This window comes from Chiloscyllium plagiosum, unplaced genomic scaffold (assembly GCF_037043375.1).
Source record: "Chiloscyllium plagiosum isolate Xiang-an unplaced genomic scaffold, Cpla_swu_hap1 HiC_scaffold_26, whole genome shotgun sequence".
In the NCBI taxonomy this organism is placed as follows: domain Eukaryota; kingdom Metazoa; phylum Chordata; class Chondrichthyes; order Orectolobiformes; family Hemiscylliidae; genus Chiloscyllium; species Chiloscyllium plagiosum.
In genome coordinates, this window is record NW_028270164.1 from 434,851 (window position 1) to 452,873 (window position 18,023).

The 18,023-nt window shown below is 51.0% G+C and overlaps 1 protein-coding gene across 1 annotated transcript in view; it reads left to right on the top strand.

The window, feature by feature from the left end:
* slc6a17 (solute carrier family 6 member 17) overlaps positions 1-15,199 on the top strand; it is a 110,498-nt gene extending 95,299 nt beyond the window's left edge. The window contains exons 8-12 of the mRNA XM_088000839.1: positions 6,334-6,470; positions 7,102-7,294; positions 9,160-9,319; positions 12,320-12,482; positions 13,417-15,199. Of these exons, the coding sequence (XP_087856965.1) occupies positions 6,334-6,470; positions 7,102-7,294; positions 9,160-9,319; positions 12,320-12,482; positions 13,417-13,782 (1,019 nt within the window). The 3' untranslated portion in view covers positions 13,783-15,199. The remainder of the gene's footprint in view (positions 1-6,333; positions 6,471-7,101; positions 7,295-9,159; positions 9,320-12,319; positions 12,483-13,416) is intronic.
* Positions 15,200-18,023: the final 2,824 nt, after the last annotated feature.

The following is an 18,023-nucleotide window of genomic DNA, read 5'->3' on the forward strand; positions in this document are numbered from 1 at the left end:
TGCTTACAATTTAACTAGTTGTCACACATGTTCAGTGGTCAGACACCTGGGAATCAAAATTGTGAAGACTTAATTTCAGCAGTACCAAATCAGTGAAAATGTTTCATCGATTACATTTCAGTGGATGGAGTGCCACATTTGTGAGGGGGGTGGGGAGGGGTTGTGTGTGGGGATGGGGGGGGGGGGGGTGTGGGGGGTGGGGAGGGTGGGATGGGGGGGGGGCGGGGATGGGGGGGGGGGTGTGGGGGGTGGAGGGGGGATGGGGGGAGGGTGGGGGAGGGGAAGTGTGGGGGGTGGAGGGGTGTGTGGGGGGTGGAGGGGGGTGGGGGAGGGGAAGTGTGGGGGGTGGAGGGGTGTGTGGGGGGTGGAGGGGGGTGGGGGAGGGGAAGTGTGGGGGGGTGGAGGGGTGTGTGGAGGGTGGAGGGGGGTGGGGGAGGGGAAGTGTGGGGGGTGGAGGGGTGTGTGGGGGTGGAGGGGGGGTGGGGGGAGGGGAAGTGTGGGGGGTGGAGGGGTGTGTGGGGGGTGGAGGGGGGTGGGGGAGGGGAAGTGTGGGGGGTGGAGGGGGGTGGGGGGAGGGGAAGTGTGGGGGGTGGAGGGGGGGTGGGGGGAGGGGAAGTGTGGGGGTGGAGGGGGGGTGGGGGGAGGGGAAGTGTGGGGGGTGGAGGGGGGTGGGGGGGAGGGGAAGTGTGGGGGGTGGAGGGGGGGTGGGGGGAGGGGAAGTGTGGGGGGTGGAGGGGGGTGGGGGGAGGGGAAGTGTGGGGGTGGAGGGGGTGGGGGGAGGGGAAGTGTGGGGGGTGGAGGGGGGTGGGGGGAGGGGAAGTGTGGGGGGTGGAGGGGGGTGGGGGGAGGGGAAGTGTGGGGGGGGGTGGGCGGAGGGGAGGTGTGGGGGGTGGAGGGGGGAGGGGAGGTGTGGGGGGTGGAGGGGGGAGGGGAGGTGTGGGGGGTGGAGGGGGAGGGGAGGTGTGGGGGTGGAGGGGGGAGGGAGGTGTGGGGGGTGGAGGGGGGAGGGGAGGTGTGGGGGGTGGAGGGGGGAGGGGAGGTGTGGGGGGTGGAGGGGGGAGGGGAGGTGTGGGGGGTGGAGGGGGGAGGGGAGGTGTGGGGGGTGGAGGGGGGAGGGGAGGTGTGGGGGGTGGAGGGGGGAGGGGAGGTGTGGGGGGTGGAGGGGGAGGGGAGGTGTGGGGGGTGGAGGGGGGAGGGGAGGTGTGGGGGGTGGAGGGGGGAGGGGAGGTGTGGGGGGGTGGAGGGGGGAGGGGAGGTGTGGGGGGGTGGAGGGGGGAGGGGAGGTGTGGGGGGTGGAGGGGGGAGGGGAGGTGTGGGGGGTGGAGGGGGGAGGGGGAGGTGTGGGGGGTGGAGGGGGGGAGGGGAGGTGTGGGGGGGTGGAGGGGGAGGGGAGGTGTGGGGGGTGGAGGGGGGAGGGGAGGTGTGGGGGGTGGAGGGGGGAGGGGAGGTGTGGGGGGTGGAGGGGGGAGGGGAGGTGTGGGGGTGGAGGGGGGAGGGGAGGTGTGGGGGGTGGAGGGGGGAGGGGAGGTGTGGGGGGTGGAGGGGGAGGGGAGGTGTGGGGGGTGGAGGGGGGAGGGGAGGTGTGGGGGGTGGAGGGGGGAGGGGAGGTGTGGGGGGTGGAGGGGGGAGGGGAGGTGTGGGGGGGTGGAGGGGGAGGGGAGGTGTGGGGGGTGGAGGGGGGGAGGGGAGGTGTGGGGGGTGGAGGGGGGAGGGGAGGTGTGGGGGGTGGAGGGGGGAGGGGAGGTGTGGGGGGTGGAGGGGGAGGGGAGGTGTGGGGGGTGGAGGGGGGGAGGGGAGGTGTGGGGGGTGGAGGGGGGTGGGGAGGTGTGGGGGGTGGAGGGGGGTGGGAGGTGTGGGGGGTGGAGGGGGTGGGAGGTGTGGGGGTGGAGGGGGTGGGAGGTGTGGGGGGTGGAGGGGGGTGGAGGGGGTGGGAGGTGTGGGGGGGTGGAGGGGGTGGGAGGTGTGGGGGTGGAGGTGTGGTGGGGAGGTGGTGGGGGGTGTGGGGGTGGAGGGGGTGGGAGGTGTGGGGGGTGGAGGGGGGTGGGAGGTGTGGGGGGTGGAGGGGGGAGGGGAGGTGTGGGGGGTGGAGGGGGGAGGGGAGGTGTGGGGGGTGGAGGGGGGAGGGGGAGGTGTGGGGGGTGGAGGGGGGAGGGGAGGTGTGGGGGGTGGAGGGGGGAGGGGAGGTGTGGGGGGTGGAGGGGGGAGGGGAGGTGTGGGGGGTGGAGGGGGGAGGGGAGGTGTGGGGGGTGGAGGGGGGAGGGGAGGTGTGGGGGGTGGAGGGGGGAGGGGAGGTGTGGGGGGTGGAGGGGGGAGGGGAGGTGTGGGGGTGGAGGGGGGAGGGGAGGTGTGGGGGGTGGAGGGGGGAGGGGAGGTGTGGGGGGTGGAGGGGGGAGGGGAGGTGTGGGGGGTGGAGGGGGGAGGGGAGGTGTGGGGGGTGGAGGGGGGGAGGGGAGGTGTGGGGGGTGGAGGGGGGAGGGGAGGTGTGGGGGGTGGAGGGGGGAGGGGAGGTGTGGGGGGTGGAGGGGGGAGGGGAGGTGTGGGGGGTGGAGGGGGGAGGGGAGGTGTGGGGGGTGGAGGGGGAGGGGAGGTGTGGGGGGTGGAGGGGGGAGGGGAGGTGTGGGGGTGGAGGGGGGAGGGGGAGGTGTGGGGGTGGAGGGGGGAGGGGAGGGTGGGGGTGGAGGGGGAGGGAGGTGTGGGGGGTGGAGGGGGGAGGGGAGGTGTGGGGGGTGGAGGGGGGAGGGGAGGTGTGGGGGGTGGAGGGGGGGAGGGGAGGTGTGGGGGGTGGAGGGGGGAGGGGAGGTGTGGGGGGTGGAGGGGGGAGGGGAGGTGTGGGGGGTGGAGGGGGGAGGGGAGGTGTGGGGGGGTGGAGGGGGGAGGGGAGGTGTGGGGGGTGGAGGGGGGAGGGGAGGTGTGGGGGGTGGAGGGGGGAGGGGAGGTGTGGGGGGTGGAGGGGGGTGGAGGGTGGGGGTGGAGGGGGGTGGGAGGTGTGGGGGTGGAGGGGGGGGGGAGGTGTGGGGGGTGGAGGGGGGTGGGAGGTGTGGGGGGTGGAGGGGGGTGGGAGGGTGTGGGGGTGGAGGGGGGTGGGGGGTGGAGGGGGGTGGAGGGGGGGTGGGAGGTGTGGGGGGTGGAGGGGGGTGGGGGGTGGAGGGGGGTGGGAGGTGTGGGGGGGTGGGAGGTGTGGGGGGTGGAGGGGGGTGGGGAGGTGTGGGGGGTGGAGGGGGAGGGGAGGTGTGGGGGGTGGAGGGGGGAGGGGAGGTGTGGGGGGTGGAGGGGGGAGGGGAGGTGTGGGGGGTGGAGGGGGAGGGGAGGTGTGGGGGGTGGAGGGGGGAGGGGAGGTGTGGGGGGTGGAGGGGGGAGGGGAGGTGTGGGGGGTGGAGGGGGGAGGGGAGGTGTGGGGGGTGGAGGGGGGAGGGGAGGTGTGGGGGGTGGAGGGGGGAGGGGAGGTGTGGGGGGGTGGAGGGGGGAGGGGAGGTGTGGGGGGTGGAGGGGGGAGGGGAGGTGTGGGGGGTGGAGGGGGGAGGGGAGGTGTGGGGGGTGGAGGGGGTGGAGGGGGGTGGGGGGTGGAGGGGGGTGGAGGGGGGTGGGGGTGGAGGGGGGTGGAGGGGGGGTGGGGGGTGGAGGGGGGTGGAGGGGGGTGGGAGGTGTGGGGGGTGGAGGGGGGTGGGAGGTGTGGGGGGTGAGGGGGGGTGGGAGGTGTGGGGGGTGGAGGGGGGTGGGAGGTGTGGGGGGTGGAGGGGGGTGGGGGGTGGAGGGGGGTGGGGGGGGGTGGGGGGTGGAGGGGGGTGGGAGGTGTGGGGGGTGGAGGGGGGTGGGGGGTGGAGGGGGGTGGGAGGGGTGGGGGGTGGAGGGGGGTGGGAGGTGTGGGGGGTGGAGGGGGGGTGGGGGGTGGGAGGGGGGTGGGAGGTGTGGGGGGTGGAGGGGGGTGGAGGGGGGGTGGGGGTGGAGGGGGGTGGGGGGTGGAGGGGGGTGGGGGGTGGAGGGGGGTGGAGGGGGGTGGGGGGTGGAGGGGGGGTGGGAGGTGTGGGGGGTGGAGGGGGGTGGGAGGTGTGGGGGGTGGAGGGGGGTGGGAGGTGTGGGGGGGGAGGGGGGTGGGGGGGGGAGGGGGGTGGGAGGGGGGGGAGGGGGGAGGGGGGTGGGAGGGGGGTGGGAGGGGGTGGGGGGTGGGAGGTGTGGGGGGGGAGGGGGGTGGGGGGGGAGGGGGGTGGGAGGTGTGGGGGGGGGAGGGGGGTGGAGGTGTGGGGGGGGAGGGGGGTGGAGGGGGGTGGGAGGGTGTGGGGGGGTGGAGGGGTGTGGGAGGTGTGGGGGTTGGAGGGGGGTGGGAGGTGAGGGGGGTGGGGGGTGGAGGGGGGTGGGAGGTGAGGGGGGTGGAGGGGGGTGGGAGGTGAGGCGGGTGGGAGGTGTGGGGGGTGGAGGGGGGTGGGGGGGAGGGGAGGTGGGGGGGGGTGGGGGGAGGGGAGGTGAGGGGGGTGGGGGGGTGGAGGGGGGTGGGAGGTGTGGGGGGTGGAGGGGGGTGGGGGGTGGAGGGGGGTGGGAGGGGTGGGGGGTGGAGGGGGGTGGGAGGTGTGGGGGGCGGAGGGGGGTGGGAGGTGTGGGGGGCGGAGGGGGGGTGGGGGAGGGGAGGTGAGGGGGGTGGGGGAGGGGGGGTGGGGGGGGTGGAGGGGGGTGGGGGGAGGGGAGGTGCGGGGGGGTGGAGGGGGGTGGAGGCGGGTGGGGGGAGGGGAGGTGTGGGGGGAGGGGAGGTGAGGGGGGTGGAGGGGGGTGGGACGTGTGGGGTGTGGGGGGAGGGGAGGTGTGGGGGGTGGAGGTGGGTGGGGGGAGGGGAGGTGTGGGAGGTGGAGGGGGGTGGGGAGTCGAGAATAGGGTGCTGGAAATGAACAGGTCATGCAGCATCTGAGGAGCAGGAGAATCAACACTTCAGGCATAAGCCCTTCATCAGGGATGATGAATTCCTGATGATGGGCTTACGCCCGAAACGTCAGTTCTCCTGTTCCTCTGATGCTGCCTGACCTGCTGAGCTTTTTCAGCACCACACTCTTGGCTCAAACTTCTTGCGTGTTGTTGGAGCTGCACCATCCAGGCAAGTGGGGGGTATTCTATCACACTCCTGACTTGTGCCTTGTATAGGTTTAGGGAGTCAGGAGGTGAGTTACTCACCATACTATCCCTAGCCTCTGATCTGCTCTTGTAGCCACTATGTTTATGTGGTGAGTCCATTTGAGTTTCTACTCAGTGGTAACCTCCAGGATGTTGCTAATGGGGATTCAGTGATGGTAACACCATTGAATGTCAAGGGACAGTGATTAGATTGTCTCTTATTGGAGATGGTTATAGCCTGACATTTGTCTGTGCGAATATTACTTGCCACTTGTCAGCCCAAGCCTGGATGTTGTTCAGATCTTGTTGCAATTGAATGGACTTCTTCAGTATCTGAGGAGTCATGAATGGTGTGAACATTGGCAAACATCCCCACTCTGGCATTATGATGGAGGGAAGGTCACTGGTGAAGCAGCTGAAGATGTTTGGGCCCAAGAAACTACCCTGAGGAAACTCCTGCAGAGATGTCCTGGAGCTGAGATGACTCGTTTTCAACAACCACAACCAGTGATGTCAGTAATTTAAACTCTTTCGACCATGTTTGAACCAAAGCTGTAATGAGGTCAGGAGCTGAGTGGCCCTGGCAGAATCCAAACAAGGTGTCACTGAGCAGGTTATTGCTGAGCAGGTGCTGCTTGATAGCACTGATAATACCTTCCATAATTTTACTGATGTTCGAGAGTAGACTGATTGTGTGGTAATTGGCTGGGTTGGATTTGTCCTACTTTTTGTGGTGGTGGGGATGGGATGACAGGAGGGAGTTGACGTCAATACCTCAATATTTTAACAGCAGCTATTTCAAAACCACTGTAGAGAGTTTTCTACTGACACAATGTGCAACGACCTCAAAGCTGATTAATAAAAGATATTGTCTGACCACATCACATCATGGCAGAGTCAGTTTCCTTGCTCCTAGCACTCACATTTAGATTGTTGTTTAAATGCAGAGTTCTGTTTTTGTATCCTTCTCCCCTTGCCAGTTACTAAAGAAATAAATTGATGTATTTTCATCTTGTTCTTTAGTTTCAGTTCTAGCATTATGTTAAATTTTATTAATCAGTCATTGTAGGATTTATGAATCTCTGAAGGCTTCTTTTTAGTCCATTGCCCTGTCCTTCCTGAGCTATTAATGGTATCCATGACAACTGACTGAGATTGAATCATACTGTTTTCAACTTCATGTCATTTCTGACCCCCAGGATAACATATCTGTGCCATTGCTGTGACTGCCTTTTGCAGTCTCCATGACATCACCCAACTTTCTACCCAGTATCTGCTCATCTGCTGCTGGACTCCATATTTGTATGTCTGTTAACGTTGACTATTTCAGAACATTTTTGGCTGATCTGCCACATTTTACCCTCCATAAACATGAGGTAATTTAAAATTCTGCTGTGTTTTAGCTTACATCCCTGAACTCACTAAACTATTATCTTTACAAATTATACTATGGCCCGAAACTCTCGAATTCTGTCTCTTTCCCTCCCTAATCTCTTGCTCTTCCTTTAGGACATTGCTTAAAATATTCCCTTTTGCAGAAACCCTTGATCCTCCTCTCTAAAATTCCTTTAATAATCCTAATCTCTAATACCTAATAACGCCTGTGAGATGTTTTATTACCTTCAAAGCATCATATTTATGCAGGTTATTGTTGAATGGGCCTGTTTTTAGCCTTAAGAGCTGCAACAAGTTATCAATTTTAAATATATCAAGAAATAACTTTTAGTGTATTTCTAAAAAATTTTCTTTTCTAATTGCTGCTAGTTTTGTTGGCTCTTTAAAGACTTAATGTTTGGTATACAAAAGAGTTCAGTCAGAACTGGGCAAAAATTGTCAGTTTGAAAATGAGCGCTGTCTGTGCACAACATACAAACATTGGCTAAAATTTTTAATCCACTGTTTTATAGATAGCACTCTGATTGCAATGTGTCATTTACCTGGCTGCAGTTTATTCTGTCATGATTATTCAATTTCTGCCATTAATTTGATCTTTCTGATCTCTTGCAGTCAGTGCAGGGTACAGGCCTTGCCTTTATTGCTTTCACGGAGGCAATGACCCATTTCCCAGCCTCCCCTTTCTGGTCTGTGCTCTTCTTCCTGATGCTCATTAACCTGGGATTGGGCAGCATGATGGGAACCATGGAAGGCATCATCTCACCGATTGTTGACACATTTAAAATGCGCAAAGAGTTCTTGACAAGTAAGAGTCCAATGTTACTTTCTGGGACTTTGTCAGTTACTTGCTGGAGTAAAAATTAATTGTCATGAATTCAGAATTTCAACTTGTGTTTTGAGCTGACTTGCTGGAATCCCTTATTAATGATGGCAATGTTCCCATGATTCATCTCATACTCTTCTCAGTCAGAAGTGTTATCAATTGAACCATGACTTGCACAAGAGTAAAATTCCAACAACACTGTCCCATTAAAATAACACAAAATAAGAAGTAAGAGCAGGAGTAGGTCATGTAGAACTGTTCCAGCAGCAGTGACATGCTTCACCATTTCGTAAGATCATGGATGATCTTGGCCTCCAACTCCACTTAATCTCCTGCTGTTCATATTTTTTTTTCCCTGAGAAATCAAAACATGCCTACTTTAGTCTAAAACATTATTTAGTGATGGATAAACCAGAACTGTCTGGTGCAAAGGATATTAAAGTTTCACAATAGTTTGCATGAAGAAATTTACATTGAAACGTGAAAGATAGGAGCAGGCTATTCCACCCCTGAAGCCTGCACCACCATTCAATATGATCATGGCTAATCATCAAGCATAATACCCTAATCTCGTCCTCCTTGTATCCCTTGATGCCTTTATCCCTAAGAGCTATACCTAACTCTTTGAATATATACAATACTTTGGTCTCAACTGCTTTCTGTGATAGTGAATTCCACAGGCTCATCACCCTCTGGGTGAAGCAATTTCTCCTTATCTTCTTCCTAAAACATTTACCTATATCCTTAAACCTGACCTCTAGTTCTAGACTCTCCCACCATTGGGAATATCCTTCCCGCATCTAACCTGCTGAATCTTGTTAGAATTTTATAGGTTTCTATGAGATCCTCCTCCCCTCATTGTTCTAAATTCCAGTGAATACAATCCTAACTGACTCAGTCTCTCCTTAAATGTCAGTCCTGACATTCCAGGACTTCATTTGATAATCCTTCACTGTACTACCTCTACAGCAAGAACACTCTTCCTCCAATAAGGAGACCAAAACGGCACACTATATTCCAGATGTGGCCTTAACAACTCCTAAATAATTGTAGCAAGATATCCTTGCTGCTGTACTCGAATCCTCTCGCTATGAAATCCAACATGCAGTTTGTCTTCTTTACCACTTGTTGCACCTGCAGATTTACTTTCAGTAATTGGTGCATAAGAGCACTCGGGTCTCGTTGATCATTCCCCTTCTCAACTTACAATTCAGATAATAATCAGCCTTCCTAATTTTGTTGCCAAAGTGAATAATGTCACACTTGTCCACATTACACTGCATCTGTCATGGGTTTGCACACTCACTCAGTGTGTTCAAACCAAATCACACTATAACATCTCTGCATCGTCCTCATGGCTCACTTTCCCATCCAGCTGTGTACCATCTGCAAATGTTGAGATGTAACCTTTAGTTTTCTCATCTAAATCATGAATGTATATTGTGAATAGTTGGGATCCTCATACTGATCCCTGCTGTGTCTCACTGGTCACTACTATATTCACCCCCACTAGCATTTGCTCTCAGACCATGCCATTGAGTGATGGTCTGAGAGAGGTGGCATTTTAAAGAGAAATTTTTAGTGAAATAAAGACTTTCATGGCCTGAACTCTTAAGTTTCTGAAGCTGTTTGCAAAAAGAGCTTCTGTTTATTTAATTATGCAATGATTATTTGTGTCTGGATTAGTGGTGCTGGAAGAGCACAGCAGTTCAGGCAGCATCCAAGGAGCTTCGAAATCGACGTTTTGGGCAAAAGCCCTTCATCAGGAATAAAGGCAGTGAGCCTGGAGCGTGGAGAGAAGTGAATGATTATTTGTGATCAATTTTAATTTCTCCTCGTTCTCACAGTTGGCTGCACAATTATCGCTTTCTCAGTCGGACTCATATTCGTTCAACGTTCTGGGAACTACTTTGTCACCATGTTCGATGACTACTCTGCTACATTACCCCTCACAATTGTGGTCATTTTGGAAAATATCTCTGTTTCATGGATCTATGGGACAAAAAAGTAAGTCTTCTCAAATCTTCTGATATATATTTCATTAAAGCTGAGAGCAAAGACAAATCCCTGGGTTATGTATATCTGTTTAATGCTATAATCCCCATTAAACCCTTACTCTAACTGGCCCAGGCTGCTGCCCATTGCGTAACCATCATCTCTGCTTCCTTAAGACCAAGGGAGATAAGAAAAGAAGGAGCCCACTCAGTCCTCCTATCTATTCCACCATTTTAAGAGAAAATCTCCCTCAATACCTTTATTTATGAAGTCCATGATCCCATGTGCTTGCTTTAATATGTCCTGCCACTTTGAAAAATCATGACAGATGTGTCCCTGCATGCTTTAGAACTGGTTCATTAAGTCTGTGTTGCTTCTCTCCATCCCTTCTGCCAAAATGCATCACCTCACACTTCTCTGTATTAAATTTGATCAGCTGGCCTCTCTTTCTCCTGTTGTAGTCAATTGTTATTAACTTGGCAGTTAACTGCACTTCAAAGTATGGTGTCATCAGCAAATTATGAAATTTTACTGTGTTACAGTATCCAGGACAGTTATATTCCTGGATGCAACGTACTTATAAAAATAAGGAACTGAAGAGAGGGAAGGTAGTATTGATTAAGCAGAATATTGCAGAACTGAAAAGAGAGGTTGCCCCAGAGGGGTCAAGGACAGAATCTATTTGAGGATGAAGAAATCCCTTTACTGAGAATAGTCTGTAGGCTATCAGTCAGTGATGTAGAGGAACAATTTACATCAGCATTGAGATGCAAGAATTTGAGTGGTTATAATGAAGGTATTTAATTACCTAAAAATAGACTGGGATAGTAGTCATGCAAAGAGCAGAAAGGTATAAAGATTTCTAGGGTGTGTCCATGACAGTTTTCTGCAGCAGTATGTTACAGTCCAATGAGAAAAGATGCACTGCTAGACCTAGTTCTTGGGAATGAGGTGCACCAAGTAAAGTAAGTGTCAGGAGGAAATTATTTGAGTGATGGTGATTATTATATCATAACGGAATGACACAAGGTGAATTGCTTGTACAGAGATGTGCAAGCGTGCTGGTCCGAATGGCCACCTCTTATTCTACAGCATTCTGTGATACTGATCATAAAATCAGGGAGGTTATTCTGAACCTTTTGTAAAGCTCTGATCAAGTCAGAACTGGAGTAATGTGACCAGATCTTTCACATGTTAGGAATGATGTGAGCCTCTCTTTGAGAAGGAGATCAGAATTACAAGAGTGAATCAGAGAGGCCGGTGTTGAGAACTGATCGAGGAGAATTCTGAGAGAATTCAGCTCACTAACTACAACTGAGAAGGAGATTGTGGACAACCCAGTTTCAAAGAACTGGAAGCAGAAATTGCACTAGAGGATATGACATAATAGTATTAACAGAAACACAGCTCAAGCCAGAATAGGACTGGATACTTAATAACTTGGGTTATAAAGTGTTCAGTAGAAACAGGGTGGGTTAGAAAGGGAGGAGGCGTAGCAGTCTTGGTCAAAGATAGTAACATTGCCAATAAATGAGATGCAGTTTCTGTAGTAGAAATTAAATGGTTAGAGTGAGAAACATGAAGACAGCAGTGACCTTGCCAGGTATTTATTATAGACTTCATATAGAAAGAAGGAACTAGTAAAGAGCTTTGTAAGCAGAATATGAAAATGGACAAGCCATTTTCAATTACCCAAGGGCAGACTGGGGAAAAACATTAGAGTGTGGGGCATGGAACGGGAGAAATTCTTGCAATGTGTGCAGAGGACTTTCTGGAATAGTATATTTCCAGCCCTACAGGGAGGAGTTGTAGGAAATGAGGCAGGCAAAGTGGAGAAAGTCAGAGTGGGAGGGCATTTGGGAAAATGTTTTTTTGGGGGCACCCATTTAATATAGAAATGAAGAATTTTTTTTTCTCTCTGGGTGTGTGTTTGGAATTCCCTTTCTCAAAAGGCAGTGGATGCAGAATGTTCAAATATTTTTAAGGCAGAGGTAGAGAGAATTTTGTTTGCCAAGGTGATAGGTTGGTAACGAGTCTGTTTCAGGACATGGTTGAAGAGCTACCAACCTATCACCTTCATCCCTACCTCCATCCACCTATTGTACTCTTGGCTACCTTCTTCCCAGCCCCCCTCCCCTCCCCTCCCCCTCACTCCACTCCCCTCCCCTCCCCTCCCCTCCACTCCACTCCCCTCTCATTTATCTCTCCAACCCAGAGGCTCCCTGCCTTCATTTCCAATGAAGGGCTTTTGCCCGAAACATCGATTTTCCTGCTCCTCGGATGCTGCCTGACCTGCTGTGCTTTTCCAGCACCACTCTAATTTAGACTCTGATCTCCAGCATCTGCAATCCTCAATTTTGCCTAATCCCAGATCCCAGATCCCAGCTTATCTAGTCTCTGAGACTAAGATTTTCATCCCTGGCAATATCCTGGTAAATCTCCTCTGCACCCTCTTCAGTGCAATCATATCCTTCTGGTAGTGTGGTGACCAGAACTACACAAAGTATTCCATCTGTGGCCTAACCAATATTTTATAAACTTGGAACAAGACTTCACTGCTCCTATATTCTATGCTCCAGCTAATGATTTCACAAAAAGTTATTTGTGACAAACCCTATCTGTCAAACGGCAGGCCTTAAGGTATTACAGCGAGAGTAGTCCTTGCTGACCGGCCAGCAGCCAGCCCCATCATTGAGGCCTCAGGACAAAGCCGTAATGTTCTTGCAGAGAGACTCTCACGGTGCTGCTGATTACTGAGGAGTGGCCCCTTTCAAGACTGAGCACATTCACCTCAAACTGAGCAAGTGAGGAGGTGATAACTTGGCTCTGAGAATATGAATTTGCTCAATAAATAAATTCCAATACTGATGCCATAATTACAGATAATGGAGGGTCTTGTCATTTGAACTACTACATCAGCACACATTGTTGGCAGTGAGCAACAGCCAAAGGCAGAAATCCAACTATTGCGAGCATAAGGTACCAGCTAACATAAACTCTGCTGTTTTCCAGATTCATGCAGGAGTTGACAGAAATGTTGGGTTTCACTCCATACAGATACTACTATTACACCTGGAAGTACATCTCCCCTCTGGCTATGGTCATTCTGATGTTGGCCAGTATTATTCAGATGGGGATCACTCCACCAGGATACAATGCCTGGATAATGGAGGAGGTAATCGAAAGATGGCATATCTGATGTTAATATTCTCGAATACAGAGATACATTGGTCTTATGGTTGCCGTGAGAAGTGATTACTTTCCAAAGGACAGAATCTGGATGTGTAGAGGCAGTGATCAAATCACTGGGCTATGAGGGGTGTGTGAAGAGTTTGTGTTGGGGATGCAGTGGGATGTTGGGGGAATGGGATCAGTGTGTGAGGGTGGGGTTGCTGCGGTTGGGGGCTGTGTAGGGATGGGGACGGTGGAATGGGGGCTGTGTAGGGATGGAGAAAGTGAGGTCTGCAGATGCTGGAGATCAAAGTTGAAACTTTATTGCTGGAACAGCACAGCAGGTCAGGCAGCATCCAGGGAACAGGAGATTCGACGTTTCGGGCACAGGCCCTTCTTCAGGAAGGCCCTTTCCTGAAGAAGGGCCTGTGCCCGAAACGTCGAATCTCCTGTTCCCTGGATGCTGCCTGACCTGCTGTGCTGTTCCAGCAATAAAGTTTCAGCTGTGTAGGGATGGGACAGTGAGGTGGGAGCTTTGTGGGAATGGGGGTCAGTGCATTGGGGCTGTGTGAGGATGGGGTTGGTGGTGGTGGGGCTATGTGAGGATGGGGTCGCTGGGGTGGGAGCTGCTTAGGAATGGGGTCAGTGCAGTGTTTCTGTGCGATTGGGGTTGGTGAGATGCCGGGGATTGGAAATATGCCTCCAAGCAGATCCTGAGCTGTCTGGCATTTGACAGTGAGGTGTTAGAATTGAACAGGAAATTATAATGGGACAGGATCTCTATGGATTAGCCTCATCAGTGATGATCTCTAAATTTCCCTCTAGTTTAAGATTGCAGTTGGCTATAAGCACTACCCATAACCCTAACATAATCCAGTTACCTTTTTGCTAGTTGAGTGTATTGATCAATAATTAAGAGTCTTCCTTTCTTTGAACAGGCTACGGAGAGGTTCCTGATATTCCCGGGCTGGGCCATGGGTTTGACTGTAACTCTGATTGTGCTGGGAGTTCTCCCCATTCCTATTGTTTTCATTGTCCGGCACTTCCATCTCGTGTCTGATGGGTCCAACACTTTATCAGTCTCCTACAACAGAGGTCGAATGATGAAAGATATGTCCAATTTGGATGATCACGATGAGACTCGATTTATCCTGAGTAAGGTCCCCAGTGAGACTCCCTCACCAATGCCTATTCATCGCTCCTATAATGGGCCAGACAGTATATCACCGCTGGAGATGACTGCTGCTAATGGACGATACGGCATTGGTTACCTGTCCGCTGGCACTCCTGAATCAGAACTGTAAGCTGGGCTTTCAAGAGGCAAATCAGCATCTAATATAGTTATAATATTGAATGAATTGGTGAGAGGTGTAACGATTAATTAGCAGGTTGTAATTGGAGAAAACAACCTGTAACTAGCACCATTGATTGAAATCTGGTCAATTTGACATTGATCTCCACTGGTTTAAAAAAAACACACAATTATGTAAATTAGCCAATGATAGACTGGACCTGTAGCAGTGCGGGCACTGCATGTACAATGCTACAATGGGAATCACTGTAATTGATCTGACCCTATATCAGCAAACATTGAATATATTACCTTGTATCAAATCAGTCATACACATATACCTGTAATAGCACAAATACCACATATACCAGCCTTGCATCAGCGCAGATATGTATATACTCACCTTTTATCTGCACATACACTACATATGCTGAACCTGCATCAAGACAAGTATACTAGCTCTTACTCGGAATCAATGCTGTAGATTTTGCCCTGGCCCCTTCAGCAGTAGCAGATGAAATAAAAACTGAGTTTAGGTACAGATAATGCAAATACTGTGCAGGAAATGCACATCCTGAACCAAAATCAGCACAAGAGCGACATCTGCTGCATTATATTACTCCAAACACCATATCAGCCCTGAAATAGCACAAATGTTAGGCCTGTATCTGCACGTACATGCCATATACTGCCATTTATGAAGACAAGCAATGCATGTACTAACCAGAGTCAGTATGAGTCTGTGTACTAACTGAGCGTGTAAGTGTTGTGTACTTGCCATGAGTCAGTATGTGTGTGTGTGCTCGGTGTGTCAGTCCAGATATGTTAAGCTTGTCTTTGATTTTGTTATTAATGTTGCTGTATTAATGATCTCATTGAAGCTTTGGTACTAGGCCTTGTATGGATTTGTTACTAACCCTGTATTTGAGCATGTGTGGACTGATAGCGCCTGTGTGTAAGTGATGCAGGCTCTGAAGTTCCAGTGAACACACTGTATCCTAACCTCGAAGGATTATCCTACAAATTGAGCTTTATCACCTAAGGATCTGTAGGTAAAGATCTTGACTAAAGCACAAAAACTGGTAACAGAGTGGTAAATTCAGTCAGTTATTATGAGAGCAGTCCCTGAGAACTTGCAAGGCCATTATTAGTTGCATTTCTGTAATGATCATTGTTCCCTTGATCACCTGACTGTGTTTACCTTTGATTCTCCTTTTCTGTCATTGGACCCTAACTTTCCAAAATCTGCACAAGTAGTCACATGTAAATAAGTGTAAAATGATCTTTAATGACCCATTCAGAATAACACATACAGTGTAAAGTAGTCATGATTTGGAGATGCCGATGTTGGACTGGGGTGTACAAAGTTAAAAATCACACAACACCAGGTTATAGTCCAACAGGTTTAATTGGAAGCACACTAGCTTTCAGAGCGACGCTCCTTCATCAGGTGATAGTGGAGGGCTCGATCGTAACACAGAATTTATAGCAAAAATTTACAGTGTGATGTAACTGAAATTATACATTGAAAAATTGATTGTTAAGCCTTTCATCTGTTAGAATACAGTGATAGTTTCACTTCTTTCATGTGTAAATCACAAAACGTTTTTTTTAAAGTTGCATTCTCGGGTTAGCTGTTAACAATGGTGATAGCTAGACAAAATGTTGAAGGTGTTAGCCCCCTGTGTTCTCTGTCTATGCCATGATGTTTAGATTGATTCTAATCTAAAAAGTGAGATAACAGAGTTTTAAGTAAATTCATGCAGTTTTTGAACAAAGTACAATGTAACTCTGCAAGTACAAATTCACCCCACAAAATATATGTGTGCATGTGGGTCTTTGTCTGTGTGTGTGTGTCTGTCTGGGGTGGGGGTTGTGAGTGCGAGAAAGTGTGTGTGTGTGTAGTGAGTGTAGAGTATCTTAAGTCTGTGAGGGGGTGCATGTGTGAGTGTGGGAGGGTGTGTGTGGGTGTCTGTGCGCGTCTGTGTGTACCCGCGTCCGTGTGTATGTGAGAGTGTGTGTGTATGTAGGAATATCTCTGTGTGTGTGTGTGTGTGTGTGTGTGTGTGTGTGTGTGTGTGTGTCTAGTGCAATGGTGATCACCTGTAATGTGACATGAACCCAAGGTACCAGTTGAGGCCCTCCCTATGGGTACCCAACTTAGCTATCAGCCTCTGCTCATGTCACATTACAGGTGATCACCATTGCACTACACACACACACACAGATATTCCTACGCACACACACTCTCACATACACACGGACACAGGTACACACAGACACGCACACAGAAACCCACACACTCCCACGCTCACACATGCACCCCCTCACAGACTTAAGATACTCTGCACTCACTACATGCACACACACTTTCTCACACTCACAACCCCCACCCCAGACAGACAGACAGACACACAGACAGACACACAGACAGACAAAGACCCACATGTACACATATATTTTGTGGGGTGAATTTGTACTTGCAGAGTTACATTGTACTTTGCTCAAAAACTGCATGCATTCATGTAGAACTCTGAGCTCAAAAACTGCATGAATTTATGTAAAACTCTGTTATCTCACTTTTTAGATTAGAATCAATCTAAACATCAGGTCATAGACAGAGAACACAGGGGCTAACACCTTCAACATATTGTTTAGCTATCACCATTGTTAACAGCTAACCCGAGAATGCAACTTTAAAAAAAGGTTTTGTGATTTACACATGAAAGAAGTGAAACTATCACTGTATTCTAACAGATGAAAGGCTTAACAGACAATCAATTTTTCAATGTATAATTTCAGTTACATTACACTGTAAATTTTTGCTTTAAATTCTGTGTTATGATCGAGCCCTCCACTATCACTTGATGAAAGAGCGTCGCTCTGAAAGCTAGTGTGCTTCCAATTAAACCTGTTGGACTATAACCTGGTGTTGTGTGATTTTTAACAGTGTAAAGTAGGTGTCCTTGCACATTGTTTTTAATTGTTTGATGGTGTAGAACTTGATTATTGTTTAAAAAATAATTTTTTTGTTAAAGCTTGTCATTTTCACTCATCTGGACAGTTTGCAAGAGATACAAATTCAAGAGAGAGCCAACATTTCTACTGCATACTGATTTGGTCGGCATGTGGACTCCTGGCCCCTCACCCTCCCCTTCACCTGCTTTCCTTTCTGGTTTCAGTTAATGTTCCATTATGTGAAATCTACATCACTTGGCTCCCATAGTCTACGATTGTAATTTCACCTTGTAATACAGAATTTGAACCTTTTTAGGGAGGCAGTGGGAAGAGGGTCATTTTACAAGCTGAGATCTTGTGAGCAGTTTCTGGTTGAAATCATTTGGGTTCTGGCAGACCTGGAATGAATTTGCAATCATGAGAACAACAGAAACCATTCATGGCTCAAATGTTATTCAAACAGATTCTTCTCATAAAGTGTTCCAACTGAGTTTCACTGCTTCCTTGTCACAGGGATGGAAGCCACAGCTGAGTCAGGCAAGTTCTGCCCAACAAGAGTCAACACATAATGCATCAACATGCAGTGCCAACATAACCCATTGTGCCCCTCAGCTTTTTCAACTTTGTTGATATTGTTTAATGATCGACTTGTAGGTGGCAGCTGGTCTCACCGTCACTGAAAAATCAGTGTTGGTTTATAAATTACAGTATTAAAACTCAAAATATACAAGTAACAACTTCAACAAATAAGCAGCAAATTCTTGGTGCTGAGTAATAATCGTTGCATTCTGTATAATGTTCAGAGATTGATGTATTCGTGTTAGATGTCAGTAGTTAAAGTTTCTGTCGATGTTGGTATTTTAGGTAGTGTGGTAAGTGTGTGTGTCTGGGGAGCAAATTATTTTAGATGTTCTGTGGAGCCCAGTTAATGTTTAGCACAAGATGGTAAGCACAGTGAGAATGTACCATTGCAATTTCTCTAGATTTGGTGTAGTTAGATCCTACTATTTTCAGAGATTTATAGTTTTCAGCTTTAAAGTGTTGATAAATTGTACAATCAGTTGGATCAGATATAATTGTTTATTGCACTTTATTATTCCTAGAAGTTCGCTAGTTAATCCAGAGGCAGAATTATATACAGCCCAAAGGGAGGCTTTTTAGCTCCTCACACCTGTACTAGCTCTTTTGGTAGAGCTATATAATCAGTCCCATTCCTCCTACACTTCATTTTTATCCTTTCAAAAGTATTTATCTAATTCATTTATTGATAATTACACTAATCTGCTTTCAGATGAA